The 17648-nt window shown below is 37.2% G+C and overlaps 2 protein-coding genes across 2 annotated transcripts; both read right to left on the bottom strand.

Moving 5' to 3' along the window:
- Positions 1-8127: 8127 nt before the first annotated feature.
- LOC131616776 (SAC3 family protein C-like) lies at positions 8128-13698 on the bottom strand. The gene is made up of 8 exons (XM_058888216.1): positions 13423-13698; positions 10441-10541; positions 10057-10278; positions 9426-9647; positions 9220-9305; positions 8973-9069; positions 8721-8813; positions 8128-8601 (listed from the first exon to the last, which is right to left on the bottom strand). Exons 1-8 carry the CDS (start codon positions 13649-13651, stop codon positions 8443-8445), a joined length of 1209 nt encoding a protein of 402 aa, XP_058744199.1. The 5' UTR covers positions 13652-13698; the 3' UTR covers positions 8128-8442.
- A 1821-nt stretch (positions 13699-15519) lies between these two features.
- LOC131620162 (protein MAIN-LIKE 2-like) lies at positions 15520-16701 on the bottom strand. Its single transcript, XM_058891175.1, has 3 exons — positions 16657-16701; positions 15940-16571; positions 15520-15601 (listed from the first exon to the last, which is right to left on the bottom strand). The coding sequence occupies exons 1-3, from the start codon at positions 16699-16701 to the stop codon at positions 15520-15522; spliced, it is 759 nt and encodes a 252-aa protein (XP_058747158.1).
- Between the last annotated feature and the right edge of the window lie 947 nt (positions 16702-17648).

The raw sequence follows: 17648 nt of genomic DNA, 5'->3' as shown, positions 1-17648 counted from the left end.
CTTTGACTTCTAGCTGTATCTTGTTAAACTTCTCTTGGAGATCTTCCATGCGGTTACGATGATTTGTACTATCATCTTGATCATGATAAATCTCGTTGTCCCCGTAGTGAACAATGTGAACCACAGGAGTTGCAACTGTCATAATGGGTTGAGAAACCGACATAGTGATTTGGGAAAAGGTTACCCCCTGATGTGGAGTGAACACTGAACTTTGTGCAACAGGTGTTTCAGTTGTGGTTGCTTGAACCCCAAAAACATTATGGCGAAAACCTGTACCGAAGTTGAAAGGCGTGCCCCAACTTTCTGGCATGGAGAAAAATGGAACGCTAAATGCAACTGTAGAGACTAGAGTAGTGATTTCAGATATCACTATTGCTTGACTGTTGGGTGGTGGCTGTTGATTCTGCGCGGCCAATAAGGAGTCAACCAGAGTAGTGAGACTTTCCAACCTTTCTTGGAGGGTGGCCACTGTACCACGAAGCTCGATATTCTCTTGTTCTAAGCTTTCCATTACTCTTCTTTTGTTTGCACGAGTATTGTATCTGTGATATGATTACGAGTGCGGTCAAGAAACTTTGAGACGCGACAGCTTGACAATCTAATGGAGGAAAATCCAAAAGATAAGACTCTAGATAACAGACTCGAAATGTGAAATGATGCATGCAAAAAGTTTATGATTTGTCCAAAAAATTTTAGACATCAGTTTTTCTCATTTCAATACTTGAAGATCTATCATGATCAAGATGATAGCACAAATCATCGTAACTGCATGGAAGATCTCCAAGAGAAGTTTAACAAGATACAGCTAGAAGTTAAAGCTATTCGTGGGAAAGACTTGTTCGGGAAGAATGCCCTGGAGTTATGTTTAGTTCCCAGTGTGCAAATACCAGCTAAATTCAAGGTCCCTGACTTTGAGAAGTACAAAGGTAGTTCTTGTCCCAAGCCATCTCGTGATGTATGCTAGGAAAATGTCCACCTATGCAGAAAATCATCAGTTGCTCATCCACTATTTTCAAGACAGTTTGACTGGTGCCGCACTGAAGTGGTACACAAAATTGGATAGCACCAACATTCTAACTTTCAACGACCTAGGCGAGGCCTTTGTCCGACAATATAAATACAACTCGGATATGGCTCCAGACAGAGACCAGCTCCGAGCTATGGCTCAAAAAGACCATGAAGCTTTTAAGGAATATGCCCAACGATGGAGGGAAACTGTTGCCCAGATTAATCCACCGTTAAAAGAGAAAGAGATGACAAAGATCTTCTTAAACAGTCTTGGCCCATTTTATTATGAACGCATGATTGCTAGTGCTCTAAATGATTTCACCGAAATGGTAAACATGGGGATGTGTCTAGAAGAAGGAGTCCGAATCAGACGTCTAACTAAGGAAGTTGGATCTTCGAGTGGAACCAAAAAGTTTGGAAGTGGTTTCCCAAAGAAGAAAGAACAAAGTGTTGGCATGGTATCCCAAGGGAAACCAAGAGGAAATGCCATTCATCAACGACATATTGCTGCTTTCGCACCAGCTATTAATGCAGCACCGAATCCGGGATTTACCCCGCAGTTTCAACACCAACAGCCTCGACAACAGGCTCAACAGTTTAATAACAATCAGAATCGTGTGCCAAGAGTTACAGTTTTATCTGATTCCAATGACCTACACAGAGCTGTATCCTGCTTTGATTGAAAGAGGTCTTGTTCAAACTAAAGCACCACCACCAGTACCTGATAAACTACCATGGTGGTACAAAGCTGAGGTCTCATGCCCTTATCATCAAGGAGCACCGGCCATGATCTCGAGCATTGCATAGCTTTGAAATTTGAAGTTCAAAGGTTGGTTAGATCAAACCTCCTCTCTTTTAGAAATTTGAATCCAAATGTGCAAGCAAATCCGCTGCCCAATCATGAAGGGCATGCTGTAAACATGGTATATGGATGTCCTGGCCAATACCGAATCATTGACATAAACTTATCAAGAGCGGATTTGGTGCAAATGCACGCCATTCTCTGTCAAATGCGCGACTTTCGCCGACATCACTATGGTTCCTGTAGAATATGTTGCATAGATCCCCATGGATGTTTGTCTGTGAGAAAAGATCTTCCACTATGGTTCCTGTACAACAACAAACCAAGGGTTCCTGTCGTTCCTTTGATCATTTGTCTACCCAGACTTGTCCCTTATGACTCTGACAAAGCAGTTCCTTACAACTACAATGCAACATTGATGAAGAATGGACAAGAAGTTCCCATACCTACTCTTCCATCTGTCGTAAACATCGTCGATGTGAGTCAAGTAACAAGAAGTGGACGTGTGTACACTCCACTACCTCCAAAGCAAAATCCTGTTCATACACTGGTGGGGAATCTTATGGGAACTCCTATCAATAATCCAAACACTGATGTTGGCCAATCCAGTGGAACCAATGTCAATCCTGACTTTGATGAAATTCTGAAACTCATCAAAAAGAGCGAATACAAAATTGTGGATCAGCTTATGCAGACTCCTTCAAAGATCTCAATACTTTCCTTGCTCTTAAACTCTGATGCCCATAGGGAGACCTTGATGAGAGTTTTGGATCAAGCTTTCGTAGACCACGATGTAACTATTGACCATTTTGATGGGATAATAGCCAACATAACAGCTTGCAACAATTTGAGCTTCTGTGATGAAGAACTCCCCGAGGAGGGTAGAAATCACAATCTCGCTTTACACATTTCTATCAACTGTCAGTCAGACTCCTTGTCCAACGTGCTGGTAGACACCGAATTTTCCTTGAACGTAATGCCAAAGACGACTCTTGCTCGTTTATCTTACCAAGGAATGCCTATGAAGTTCAGTGGTGTAGTAGTCAAAGCATTTGATGGATCGCGAAAATCTGTTATTGTTGAAGTTAACCTTCCCTTGACAATTGGTCCACATACATTTCAAATCACCTTCCAGGTCATGGACATTCAAGCTGCTTATAGCTGTCTGTTGAGACGACCATGGATTCATGAAGCAGGGGCAGTAACGTCTACTCCATCAAAAGCTAAAATTTGTGACAAATGGAAAGTTCGTAACAATAAGTGGAGAGCAAGCCTTGATGGTAAGCCACTTATCCGCTTTCTCTTTCATTAGTGCTGATAATATGGAATGAATGCAGTTCCAAGGTCTCTTTAGAAGACGAATCTTCCAAAAAGAAAGCATCAATCTCTTCTTACAAAGAGGCAGTAAAGGTAGTAAAAGATGGCACTACCACCGGTTGGGGGCAAGTTGTGATCCCTACCAACAATGAAACCCGAGCAAGACTCAGATTTTCACCGATGTTCTCGAATTTCACCAAGAAGGATGAAACCCTTCGCCTGATCAAAGAAACGTTCCTTAGTGGAGGGTTCCTTAACCCGATTCCTCAAGAGGTTAATGTCCTTATCGAAGAAGACATTGAAGAAAGTCTCTTCGATTCTGAAGAAGAATGGAAATGTTATCTCAATGATTCGGGATACCTATCTCAGGAAGAACCATATACACTGTTCTATCCTCCTTCGGAGAAACCCAAAGGCATAAGGTCAAACCAATTGCTAAAGAAAAAATCCCGCTTATTCATGCAAAAGTCTGGGACACCTTGGGACAACCAAGTGGCAAGTTTGATTATATGGTGAAATATACGCGCCCGAAAGTTCAAAGATTTCGATCGAAGACGTCCAACCTATTGGATGGGGAGATCCTTTTGAATATAACAGTCAACCAGAAGAGGCCTACAAGCCCTCTCAACTTTCACAGCAACCTGAGATTACTGAAGATTTCAGCTTCAACACATCTACCACAGTTGACAACACTAAGAATTACATCCTGAAGATCCAGAGCATGTGCCTCTTAAAATTACATATGCCTCATCTTATGCTTTTCAAGAAGCAGAAGAAGATCGCCTCAGCACTACAAAGTACAAGGTTGACAAACCAGGACCTTCAAATCCTGCACGACCAACGGTCAATGTCATCACTGAAGATGATTCCAAGAAAAGTCTGCCAGAATTCATAATACATAGAGGAGTTCGTTTCTACTGAAAGTTGTTGAAGTTCCAAATGTTGTTCACCGCTCAAAGTAATCACCTCGCTGTTATTTTGACCTCCTGCCTAGCCCAAAGCAGAGAGATGTTTTATAAGGCTTTGCGTTTAAACGTTTTTCTCTTTGTCCTGCCCAAGACAAATGAGTTTGTTTATGAAACTATATATATATATATATATATATATATATATATAAATTGGGGCGCCCACCCTTAGGGCCTCCACCCTCAAGCCACCACACGTGAACGTGAAGGAATGAAGAAAGTGGGGGCGCCCACCCTTGCTACATGGGCCCCCGCCCCTAAGCCACATCTGCAAAGAAGAAAAGAAATAGGGACGTCCGTCCCTTGCGCTTGTGGCCCCTGCCGGGCCACAAGCGTTGTTTTAGGTAACTCGTTCTAGATTCCCCACGATTCAACACAAATTCTCCAACGTTTTCTCTCCATTGGTTCTTCAGAAAAGCAACTGCAAGCTCCCACTTTCCCCTAAATTTTCTCCTTCAGCAGTTACATCCTCACACTATAAAAGCAAGCTAAAGGAACGAATCGGGGTTCGGCCGTTTTTACCCAGATTTTGATTAGAATTCAGAGCAAGTTTGATTTTTCCCAATTTATGCATATTGATTTCTAGATTGGAAATCAAGTGTCGTTGAATTTAATTTTGTTTTAGACTTCTACCTTTTTAGTTTAGGTTTTACTTTCGTTCAATTTCTCTTCTGCAATTGGTTGTAATCTGAGAACAAGAACCAAAAGCCTACCGTTTGTGGAGGATTGCATCTGCTATTTCCAACTTCAATTTTAATTCCAGGTTTTAATTTTTATGCTGTAGTTTAAATTTTATATCGATAATATTTTGAATTTATGTATGCTATTTATTACTCTGAAGCTGTTATGAATATCATGTCTGGCTAACACTTTAATTCTGGGATGTAATCTTAAACCGAAGGGATTCGGTAACGAATTGGCACAATTTACTTTATAATCAATTCTCTTTTCTGGTTCGCTTCTTATTATTAATATTAAAATTGTTTTACTACGAGAGAAAAAAACAATATAGAGGGTAAAATTAATATGAACGAGAGTTTGAGATTTTAACTGAACAGTAAGAATGAAACGTTAATTTTGATTACAGCGAAAGCGCTTTAGGATTAATTAAAATCTATTTGTTTTCAAAAAGTATTTTTGGAGATTTAAATGACACAACGAGAGAAATCATCTAGGTCCAATTATATAGTCGAAATCAATAAACAAGAGAGTGTGAGACAGATTTTTAAACCGATAGTTTTCACTAAAAGAAGTTTTGTGACATTTAAAACAGTGCCAATAAATTATCGAACCCCTAGATGAATTACATACCGGTGTTTGCTTATAATTAATTTTAGGTTCTTTTTAATTACTTCGCACCCTCTATTCGTCAAACGAGTATTATTTGCCTTAGATTTACACTGTAACATTAAATAACGGTAGATTGATTTTTGGTCCTTTGGGTTCGATAATTTTTAAAGCTACGCGATACGACTGTGCACTTGCAGTCACGAATCTATAGACATACTAAGTTGCGATCACACAGGAAGTTGGTATATGGTTTTGAAGGTAAACTTGTTAACTTTACTCAAGTGTATCACAGTGTTGCATTATTATGCATTGCATGTTATAAACTTGGTTATATGCTTTTAGTATTATCAAGTGTATCAACGTGTATCACAATGTTGCATTATTATGCATTGCATGTTATAAACTTGGTTATATGCTTTTAGTATTATCAAGTGTATTAACGTGTATCACAGTGTTGCATATTATGCATTGCATGTTATAAACTTGGTTATATGCTTTTAGTATTATCAATTATCATAGTGTTGCATATTATTATGCATTGCATGTTATATAAACTTGGTTATATGCTTTTAGTATTATCAATTATCATAGTGTTGCATATTATTATGCATTGCATGTTAATATTACGCATTGCATGTTATATAAACTTGGTTATATGCTTTTAGTATTATCAATTATCATAGTGTTGCATATTTATGCATGTCAAGAATTTGGTTATATGCTTTTAGTATTATCAATTATCATAGTGTTTCATATTCTGCATGTCAAGAACTTGGTTATATGATTTTTAACAACTACTTTTCTTGTTTTTGTAGAATTTGATAATGACATTAACATTAATCAAGGTAATGAAAGTGGACAAGCATCCAACACATTTGAACGTGTGAATGTCGTTGAAAAAAACTCAAGTGAGGTTGTGAGTCGAGTTAGGATTAATTGACTTTGTGTTATTTTGGAAGAAATAAAGTTATTTTGTGTTATCTTGGAAGGAAGAAATTTATTTTGTTCATGAATATTTTGTGTTATTTTGTGTTATTTTAATTTTTTGCGCTTCATTGGATAATTTGTGGTGTATATTTGAGTTAAATTAATTTTGAATATGAGAAATACTTATTTAGAAAGCATTATTTAAAAATCCTAAAATCTTCATGCAAATTGCAATTGCATGGTTACTTAAAGAAATAAGGAGATTTTTTAAATTTTTTTTGAAAATGGGCCCGTTTAGGGCCGAAGTCCATTTAGGTTCGGGTAGCCGCAACCCAGACAAAGTTGGACCTGGGTAGTAAAACTATAGCCCATTTAAATGAGTTGAGATCCTCTCCATTTCTCAAAAGAAATGGAAAGCACAATTACTAAAGTATTGGTGTATTAATGCACATGTTTTTGAAATGTGTGACATATATTTTATATAATTTGATTTATATACAATTAAAACATTAGTAATGGTATTCTCCATTTCTTTTGAGAAATGGAGAGGATCCTTACTCCATTTAAATATGTGTATTTTGGACCCGGTCCTATAAAATCCGAGGCCCATATAGACCGACTCATATGGGCCGGGTGGTCTATATTGACAGCTCTAATCATGCGTGTACCTTATTAAATGATGCCTTTCCTTTCCATAGAACATTAGCTTTTGTTTCTTCTAGCAACCAAACCTATGGTTATCAACATCTGTAACCTGCAAAATTAACTAGACATATTCAACCGAGAGAAGAAAAAAAAGGAGTTTTCATGGTCTATATTATGCCTATAGAGTACATCATCACAATTATACAATGTTCATTTTTTTACCCCAAAAATCAAACCCATTGTAGACACCCGCAACATTTATACTTGAGAGACACTATTTACCTAAATACCCATAAGTTCATGATGAGCCAATTCAGCACAGAAGTTGTATAAATACATAAATAATAAAAAGTATAAAATAAAAGAAATTAAAAAGTATTATTAGTGAATAAAAAAGAAACTAACTGGAAGAAGTTGATTCATAACAGTAACTCTACCAACTCTGGGAGATCCAATCACTTCAATCACGGTGGAAGTCTGTATGCTCAGTCAAAAAAAATGGGAGCGGCAGCCATTAGGGTGTTTGAGAGATCCTCTTTTCTTTATTTATAAGGACAGTATAACGGTAACTTTTTGAAACGTTGGCTCTCCAGTTGAAAATTTGGAATATGCTTTATGAGTAACGGTACTATTGGTTAAAATAGTAATAAATTTAATAACTTATTTCTAGATGCTTCAATTGTTTTATTTATTCTTTCTTTAACAATTCATTTGTATATAAATTCTTTTATTTGAAAATCTCACATTTAACTTTTTTTCTCATTATTTTATTTGGTTTTTAATTTTTTATTCTTTTTCACAATTTCATCAACTTATTTTTAGCTTTAAGATTTTTTCCCTCACAATTTCACTTCATTATTTTATTTGATGATATATTTTAGTCAAATTTGTATCTTCTTATTTCAAAATTTTCATCTTTTAATTTTATATGTCGTATATTTTAATTAATTTTAATTGTTATTATAGAAAAATTAGTTTAATTTAATTTTATATTAATATTTATTTAAATAATTTAAATTATTATCTTAATTAACATAAAACATTAATATATGAGTTAAATTTGTGAATTCAATATGAGTTGAATCATTGGAGTTATGGTTAGACGAGTTTCTTCAAAATAATATAATTTTATAGATTAAAAAAAAATTCAAAAATAAGTTGTATTATTAGAGATACTCTAATAATATTGCTACTGTTATTATGCAGACTGGATATTTATAGTCTGTTTTCTAATAAACACCTATACATTAACAACATTCTAAATATAAAATCAAATGTACACTTACAAGTACAAATATGCAACAAGATCAGTTTATAGTACAAATATCCCATAGAGATTCCAAAGGATTTATATAATTGGTCTATGCATACAGTCATTTCCATACTTCGGAAAAGTGATGAAAGCTGCTGCAACAATTCTTTGACCATTTTTGTTCCAATCTCCTAGTATTGTGCGGGACGTGTACATCTGAACTGATGTTACAAAAACTACCTTTCATAATCTTGCAATCCCAAGAAGCTATATTTCTGGATCCCACCTTTAGGGGGACTGAAGGTAGTTTGCTTTGTTTGAAGTAACTTATTTCCAGAATCATCTATACATGTCTCAAGACCGCAAGAATGGCAAAAAGATTCCAAATCCGATTCCTGTCATGGTTGAAAATAGCATTCATGGATAAAATGCATATAATAATAATCTAAACTGCAACAGTGATCACATGTTTAGGTGTTTCCGAAGACGAGGAAGCAGAAAACAGACTTCATACCTCTATCATCAGGTGTTTTGAGAGGACGAACAGAGGATATGGATGAAGTTTGTAGCCGCCGAAATTTATGTAAGATAAAGCCAGTGAACGAATCTACAAGTATACACAAGGAAAACCATTATCATTGCATATAGAGATAGAAGTTCTGAAATAGATGCATGCTTGCGACAAGTCAGACATAAAATAAATAACTAAAAAAATGGAGAGACAGAATATTAGGAAATGAATGCAATCTTTGGTAAAAGTAATTACTTCATTGATATAAGGCTCCATAATGCAGTACTGTAGATATGATGCTTCAGCTGCTACAGTTCGGAAGAAATCCATATAATTACCCATTCGGAACGAGCTGAAAAGAGAAAAAAAGAATATCGGTAATTGGCATGCATTCACCTTTTTATTATAGAGAAGTGAGATATAGACTAATGGGAAAACAAACGGAAAAATCATTTAATTTGACTGATAAAGTAAACAAATTTAATATTAGGAGAAAGGCTACCGTACGATTCTCCTAGCAAAACGCATTTCTTTTGACTTCAATATTGGAGTTGATACATGACTAAACCATAAAGAAAGAGGTTCTCCCTGTGAACCAGAAATAGCTACGTTACGTAACCTTAAGAGGTAACAAGGCTGGAATTAATTAACAAAAGAGAGAGAGAGAAAAAAAATAACTAATCAATAATGTGGGGATTAAATATTAACCATTGGTTTGTTGTGAGAACCAAGATTAAGAAGCACGTAGAATGAATGGAACTCTGCTTCATTCTCATGTAAATCATTTGAATTTCGATTTGCTTCATACAGATTGAATAAAGAAGATAATGTCTTTGTGAGCTGTTCCATGTTGAGATGATGCATGGATGCGATGTTTGGATCACCCGTAGAACACCAGAGCTTGCGATGTGATATAACATGAAATTTCACCTGTGTGATTCAATATACTGCTAAACTCATTATCTGAATTCCATGATTGAAAGACTGCGAGAGGAAATACTGCTTAACAAAAATGTTAGGTCCATGATTTGATAGGTGTGCTGCGCTGTATGACCACTGCAGTCCACCTTTGTCTGTATATTGTACGAAATGTGAAATAACATTCAGATTTTCATCCTACGATTTAGAATTAGAGCCTATCCTAAATCTCTTAACAAGACACTGTAGGATGAGACAAATAAACCTCAAAATTTACTTAAATCTGCTATTTGCAAATCAAGCATCAGAAATGAAACTTAAATCACGTACCCTAACAGAGTCGTAAGAGAAAAGTTGAATTGATAGACGATGAAAAGAAGAAAGCAGATAAATCAAAGACATTTGATAGAGAAAATTATACCATTCCCTCGTACATGAAGATAGCTCTCTTGTTTACAATACTTTGCATTGTAAGATCTTGACGTATAGACCTTGTTCTATCAAAGATGAAGTCATGAACTACTTCGAACGGATGCTCCTTAGAATCCAGCAAGCCCAATAGATAATTTAAAGTATCTTCTAATACAGGAAGAGGTCGCATATCAGATGCTTGAACTTCTTTGATAGATATAGTTCTGCAAAACTGATAAGTGAAATGTCATACGATACAATACAACCATCTAGGATAAAACTAGCTTAAAAGTGAATTCAGCATGTTGCTTGAGAATGCATCCTTGCTAAACTAGACAGAAGCACACTTTATAAGGTAAAACAAGATAACACAGGAGTTCGAATTTGATCCTACCTTCTTGACAGCAAGAGCTGGAGATGATTTTCCAGGATTACCATTTAGCCTCTCAAAAACTGCCAAATCTCGAAGTTTCTCACGCTGGATCCTCTCTCTTTCTGTAGACACAATGAAAACATTTCAACATAGAAGTTTCAGAGATATATATAGCAACTGATAGTGTCTCAAGATTTAACATGCAGCATGCAAAAATGTTTAGGTGTTAGAATGATTCAACAAAGCTAAGATAGATGACAGCAAGGAAAGCCTTTTTTCATTAAATGGAATTAACCGCACAAATGAAATGACACCTCTATTTTTCTTAAAACCAAATCTACAAATAAGCAGTGGCGGATCCTGAAAAATTTGTTTAATGGGGGCAAAAATTAAGAGATATTTTTTAATAAAAAAATAAATATAATTATTAAATTGTATAAGTCAATGGAAAAAACAATGTCTACGTTGAACGAGTTAAAGAATGATTATTAAAAAGATTGATTTTTAAATAAAAATTTTAATTAAAATTATGCTATAAATGTTACAATGTATTTCAATTTATCAAAAAATTTAATAAATTTAATAAGTTGGTGATTTATATAAATATATTATCTTTCACCTCCCTAAAATAATATATTTAAATATATTATTTTTCACAATAAAGTTGATACCACCTATTAAAATAAATTTATATTAGACTATATAAAGGGACTAAAACTTAACACACAATTTATTTGATCAAATAAGAACTTAGAAGAAAATAACTAAATCCTTATTTGGTAATTGATAATAAAAAATTGGTTACTTAAGAATATTGTTTAATAAAATAAAGTTAATATAATTATTAAGTTGTTTATTAAAACTAAATAAATTAGGAGATATAATGCGAGATTAGGCAAAACGTAGAAATAGTATGGGGACAAGAAATTTCAATTTTTATATAACGAGAGAAATACTATATGTAATGTTTAATGGCGAGAAAAAATTGGTGGGGGCATCAGCCCCCATAGGCTTGTATGTACATCCGCCACTGCAAATAAGCAACTCAAATTTTTGCCCTTTTAAATATTTTATCTTGGAGTTTTCGTCTTCCTACCTTTTAACTATTATGCTAACATCGACTTGAATAACTCTTTTTACTAGTGCTATTGGTCTTCTCCTCGCATAACCAAACCATCTTAGGTGTTATTCAACCATTTTTCCCTCCAATATATTATTTCTTCCTGTGTAAGTCTAGGTTGCCAATAGCGCGCTTTAGCGGCGTAGCATGGCAAAACGACACCTCACCGCAATGCTATTAGTCTCCAAGGCGCTATCGACGGTAGTCATCATAGCGGTCGCAAATAGAGGTGTCGTGGCGGCGCAATAGAAGTACTGTAGCGGTTTTGTGGCCGCTATTCTCAAATTGGGGACAAATTTGTAAATCCAAATAATTTTTAAGGGTATATTTGTCTTTTCAACCTTTTTAGAATCTAATATTAAAGTCTAGGTGTTGGCTTCATTAAGTTCCAATGTGTTTTTCTGTTGTCTTCTGCCTTTTCATCTCCTTCCCATTTTCCACTCTACTTTGCAAATCACCATTGTTCTTCGCCTCTTTCATCTGTTTCATCGCCGCTCTCCCCTGCCTTCCCGTTTTCCACAGTTCTCCCCTTCATTCTCCTCTGATCTGTTTGTGTTACTCTTTTAATAACCATGGCATCATCATCTTCTGCAAGGGTAACAGCAACTTCCAGCAACAAAGGATATTGGTTGGCAGTGGAACTCTTATAAAGACTAGAGCAAGAAAACAACTGTTTGTGAACACCATTCAGCAGGAGGAATCACACGAGCTAAGAAGCATCAGTTGGGGATAAGGGGAGAAGTAATATTTTGAAGGAAAATGCCGATTGACATTAAACAAAATACTATATAAGAGTTAAGTTGCATGGCTGAGGTTAATAGCAACAAGGAGGATGATGATGTTGTGCAGGAAATATCAATATTCGGTCAGGAAAAAGGCCTTCAACTGCTGCTGTCAGGGCCAGAGTAATGCTAAAGGCCCGATGGATGTACTTATGTTTCAAAATCCAGGGGTATATCATAAGAAGATGTTGTCACTTGCTAGAATATGAACATCAATCAAAGATTCTTGTGTGGAAAATGTAACGGAGTTAACTTATCAATAAACTGTTTGTTTCTTCTATTGGAATTGTTTGTCTTTTAACGTTGTGAAATTTAAAAGCTTCTTTAAGTTGATGATTGAAGCTGTTGGAAATTATGGGAAACACTTGAAGCCTCCAAGTTACCATGAACTTAGAGATCCCTTGCTCAAAAGGGAACTAGACCTCACAAAGACAATGTTACAGGGATGGGGTGATAGAGTCTAGGACATTGACCAATTTTATGTTCAATACTCGGGTGTCATACAAGGGTCAAAGCAAATAAAAAAACTATATGTTTTGGGACACTTGTCTAACTTTTACGACACGTGTCGTACGAGTGTCATATAAGTGTCGGACACCTGGACACGCTTACTCCTAGAGGTGTCAGTGCTTCATAGCTTCTCGGTGCTCAAGAGCATTTTATTTGCGTCACTTTCTTTTTTATCATCTCTATTTAATTAATTAATAATTTAACCTCTTACTAACTTCAATGTAGATTATTCAAATTCAAAAGACAAAGAGGTCCTGGGTCCGAATCCAGCCTTGGGCATGCAGCAGTGTTAAATCTCTTAGGGAGAGTTTGCCGCCTATTATTGCCTCTGCAATTGCACGCAGAGGATACCCGATTTTTAGATAAAATAAAATAAAAGACAAAGAAGCTTTAGCACTCAAAAGTAAAAAGCAAAACCATTCAATGAAAACTCGTCATACAGAACAATAAATTACATAAAAAACAAAACTTTATCATATAAAATCCAACATTGCAGCTCTGCTAGCATCTGGCAATGATAATAACAATCCTACTAACAACTAAAAAGAATTCAATTTGTTATTGTAAATCACTAATTAATTAAATTTTTACCTGGGCACATATAAGAACAAGTTCCAAGTAAACCCCCAAAATTGGAAGATCCTTGTGAATCCTTGTTGAAATCTGAGGTAGAGGCGTTACTATTACTACCAGTGGTTGGAGGAGGAGTCACCCGTTGAGAAAAGTTTGAAACTTTGGATTGATTGGTTGCAGTGAAAGGGAATTGGTGGCGCCGTGGTTGGGAAAAAGAAGAGCGACGGTTCCCATTCCCACCCTCCATCACCTCACTTCTTTCTTCACCATTGTTACAACAGTGTTTTTTTTCTTATATTTTGGGCTTTTTTTTAAGTTTATTTTATTTTGTTTATTACAGATTAGATGAGATTCAATGAAAAAAAAATTTAAATATCCAGGTTTCATAAAAAAAATACGAAAAAAACCATGTTTTCGGGGTATTTACCAATCTGTCTAGGTTTGGCATACCAGAACACTGAATGCGCCAAATGAAATGGCGCATAGGTGTTTATTTTGGGTGCATGCGCCAAATGAAATGGCTTGCCCTAAAATTCCCATTGCATGCGCCAAATGGAATGGCTCATAAGTCTAGGGTTTTGCCCTAGAAGCCAAACCATTTGGCGCCATAGTTCTAGGGCCTTTTTTTTTTATTTTTTTTTTTCAATTTTTTTTTAATTCATTTAAATTGGGAAAATGATAATTTTATATAATATTTTTTTATTTGTTATGAAGGTTACTTAAAAAAATTAGTAGAATAATTTTTTCGGCTTTAAAATGTAATGTAGAAAACGACTATCAAAAGTGTAACATCGATTGCAATATAAATTAAAAACTAAACGTCGATTACAATATTTTTTAAAAACTGAACATCGATTACAATATAATTTAAAAGCTAAACATCGGTTACAATCAAATTCAGAAACGACACAGAAGACTAATGAAAAGTACAGCAAAATGATCAATGACGGCCATCACCAAGATAGCCACCCGTTCCGCAATTTGGTCTTATAATGGGACGTTTACCGCGATCGTTGTTTCCGCCGCGAATATTGACACCGCCTCTTGCCCTAGCCCTACCCCTGCCCCTTTGTGCTTCTTGTTGGGTTTGTGTCACGGGGGCTGGTACTGGGATTTCGCGTGGATCGCTGTCTATGAACTCGTCGACGCCCCCATAATTATCCGGAAAACCGCTGTTGTAAAGTCGGGAACCCATTCCCTCAAATGTGTTTAGTCGTGGCGGTGGTGTTGGATGAGAAAAGACTTCGGGTTCATAGCATCCAACAGCACTAGAACTACCTTGATTAAATCCGAATTGGTTTGAAGGCGTTGCGAAGCCGGAGGGTGCGCCACGGTAAGAGGATTCGCCATAAGGCCCATCGTCGGGACTAAGATGAAGGCTAGATGTACCAGGGGTTAGGTTTTGGCCGAATCCCCTCGAAGACCCAGCAAATGATGAAAATCCGAATGGTTGCGAGTGGGTTTGATATTGGTCAGAGGAAGGATGGCGGTCTTCATACCCTTGTAATGGTTGAGATTGTGATTGGAACATAGTTGATTGGCGGATGTTGCGTGCGGAACGGGATGGAGTGCTGAAAATGTTTTGTTGTTGTTGCTGGAGTTGTTGTTGTTCCTGGAGTTGTTGTTGTCTTTGTTGTTGTAGTAGTTGTTGTTGGCGGTGATGCAGGCTTTCTTGTTGTCGTTGCTGAAGTCGATGTTGTTGTCGGAGTTGTTGTTGTTCATGTTGTTGTTGTTGTTGTTGTTGTTGTTGTGGTTCTTCTTCTGGTTGTTGTTGTTGTGGCAAGAAGTAGTTTTGTGCACGGGGATCAATTAAATAAAACGGATCTGCAAGAAACAAGTTTGGGGTTGTGGCTGTACGATACCAATTCATGTATTCAGGAGATGGTTTCATTTCGTGGTCACTAACGGGGAAGTTTAGGACATACTGGCGACGGTTCTTCCACATCTGGCGATGATCGGGTGCAAAATCCTTCCAGTTTTGGTGTGTCCATTGATGGTTCACTCTTTTTAGGTGCCACACTCCCAAGTCAACAGGAGGGTCGGGTATCCGTTGACGCATCCCAAACTGAAGCATTACCCGGTCGCTGTGATGCATTTCTATTATGTTGTACCGGATTAAGCAGCACTTTGTCGTCCAGATTTCTGCATCCTGCGCTCTAGGCTCATACTCGCACTCGAGATACGGTCGCCATATGAACTGCATGCATGAGATTTATACATTACTTAGGGAAAAAATATTTACGGAAAATACTTATAAAACAGAAGAAAAGAATTAGAGATAATACCTGATGGGGACCAAGGTGATCAATTACAGATCGGTACATTGTTATGTTTGATCGAGGATTACGTGTGAAGTCCATTTTTTTCACACAATATCTACCAAAAAAATATAATGATTTAGTTAGAATGGAGTAGATTGTGTAAAGAGAAAATGGTATACTACAAACTTACCTCAAGGCATACGGAAAGTCCCAACTACCGTTGTTAACCGGGGCCAGTATGGGCATCCTCCACCACCCCCACACCTGCACCAACAGGGCGCATCCGTAGAATGTGCAGGACTCAGCAACCGCGTTTTTGCATAGTGACTGGTACAAGGTAGCCAGTACCGCAGACCCCCAGCTGTACAAACCAACTCTACTAAAATCCATTAGCAAACGAAGATACATAAAGTTAACCGTGTTACCTGTGCTATCCGGGAACAAAACGTTTCCAATAAGCAACAATACATAACACCTAGTTTTCTGCAATATGGTCTCTTGGGTAGACTCATCATCCAAGCGAAACTTTTTATAATGCTCCTTTAACCTCTTTAGGTTAACACCTTGCCCCCTAGCACCAACGGCTCCTTCTATCAAGTCTATTCCAATTGCCTCTTGGCATAAGCTATTCGCCTGCATAACACAACCATTAATTGCCTTACCATCAACAGGAAGGCCGAGTAGCATATGGACGTCTTCAAGGGTGATGGTGCACTCCCCTGTCGGAAGATGGAAGGTGTGTGTTTCTGGCCTCCAACGTTCTAGCAAAGCAAGAACAAACTTGTGGTCAATTGAAGACTCGGCAATCCTGCTAATCGGACCGAAACCAGCAATGTTCAGGTATGGTATGATGCGTTCGTCCGGGGCAATGGTATGTTTACTACGAGTGCGAAAGCGTTGAACGTTCTGAAAAGAGTAAGAATGCCCAAAAAAAATCAGTTAGTTTATCAGTTAGCAAGGCGTGATTTTAAAGTAACACTAATACACTTACATAGGTAGCGATGTTCTGGGGGGTTCCTCTGTGTGTTTCGCCCATGGTTAGGAGAGACATGGTTGAAGGCTGAAAATTTGTAAGCTGATTGCAAAAGGATTGTTCTAAGAGTAGATGAGTTACAATGGTGATGTATCTGCAGAATTCCAAGTGCTTTATATATTGATGAGGGAAAAACGGTAACATCATGCATGCTTGACATGTCAACACAGCCATAATTGTTTGGTGTTGCTTCTGCAGGATGTGTTGGCATGCATGCAGTCAAAGTATCGGTGACAAGGCTTGGTTAGATGCATGCAGCTCAGGTCTATGTGACAGCTCGGGTAGCATGCATGCAGGAGTAGGAGGAATCCTGGCAGGAATCTGATCAGGAATCTTAGCAGAAATTTTTACAGTCGCATGCTTGTTAACAGTAACTCCATGCTGGTTTACAGTAACTCCTGGATTCGTTTCAGCACATGCATGTGGGGACCATGTGGGGCCAGGTGGTGGTCCACACCAACAAGGCATGCGCCAAATCAATTGGCATTTTTTTTAAAATTTTCTTCTAAGGCGCCATTCCATTTGGCGACTTCCTGTAAATAAAACACACTAATGCGCCAATTCAAATGGCGCATTAGAAGGAGCATTTTTTTTTTTTTTTCAAAATTAGGGTTTCCGTTTATGAGTTAGGGTTTTGGTACTGTTACGTTCTTGGTCTTCCCAGAAGGAACCCTAATGAGAAAATGAGGCAACGGCAAGACGTCTATGCCTTTATAAATTAGGGTTTCGGGCGCACTAGTACCCACACTGAAATATGAGAACTCGAATAAGGCCAGATGGTTCGCACCGGACTTCTGAGCCTCCACCTCCTGTTAGGCGTCTGAATTATCAACCGGACGTTCGTAGAAGGAACGGCTACGTTATCTTCTCGGCAGTCAAACCTCCCATGCAAGTGATGCTCTGGAATATCCAAACCATGGAGCAGCTTAAGAGAAACATCCTCAGGTTTC

This window comes from Vicia villosa, linkage group LG7 (genome assembly GCF_029867415.1).
Source record: "Vicia villosa cultivar HV-30 ecotype Madison, WI linkage group LG7, Vvil1.0, whole genome shotgun sequence".
Taxonomy (NCBI): domain Eukaryota; kingdom Viridiplantae; phylum Streptophyta; class Magnoliopsida; order Fabales; family Fabaceae; genus Vicia; species Vicia villosa.
This window is presented reverse-complemented; position numbering and strand designations above follow the sequence as displayed.

What these genes read in the sequence shown, in the direction of transcription:
- LOC131616776 (XM_058888216.1), bottom strand. Translation starts at nt 13,651, where the DNA reads ATGGAGGGTGGGAATGGGAACCGTCGCTCTTCTTTTTCCCAACCACGG. An exon ending in TTGTTCTTATATGTGCCCAG is followed by an intron (nt 10,542 to 13,422) that starts GTAAAAATTTAA and finishes TTGTGTCTACAG; the next exon opens with AAAGAGAGAGGATCCAGCGT. An exon ending in TCTTCATGTACGAGGGAATG is followed by an intron (nt 9,648 to 10,056) that starts GTATAATTTTCT and finishes TGAATCACACAG; the next exon opens with GTGAAATTTCATGTTATATC.
- LOC131620162 (XM_058891175.1), bottom strand. Translation starts at nt 16,701, where the DNA reads ATGGGCGAAACACACAGAGGAACCCCCCAGAACATCGCTACCTAT. An exon ending in CCCAGAACATCGCTACCTAT is followed by an intron (nt 16,572 to 16,656) that starts GTAAGTGTATTA and finishes TACTCTTTTCAG; the next exon opens with AACGTTCAACGCTTTCGCAC. An exon ending in ACATTCTACGGATGCGCCCT is followed by an intron (nt 15,602 to 15,939) that starts GTTGGTGCAGGT and finishes TCATGCATGCAG; the next exon opens with TTCATATGGCGACCGTATCT.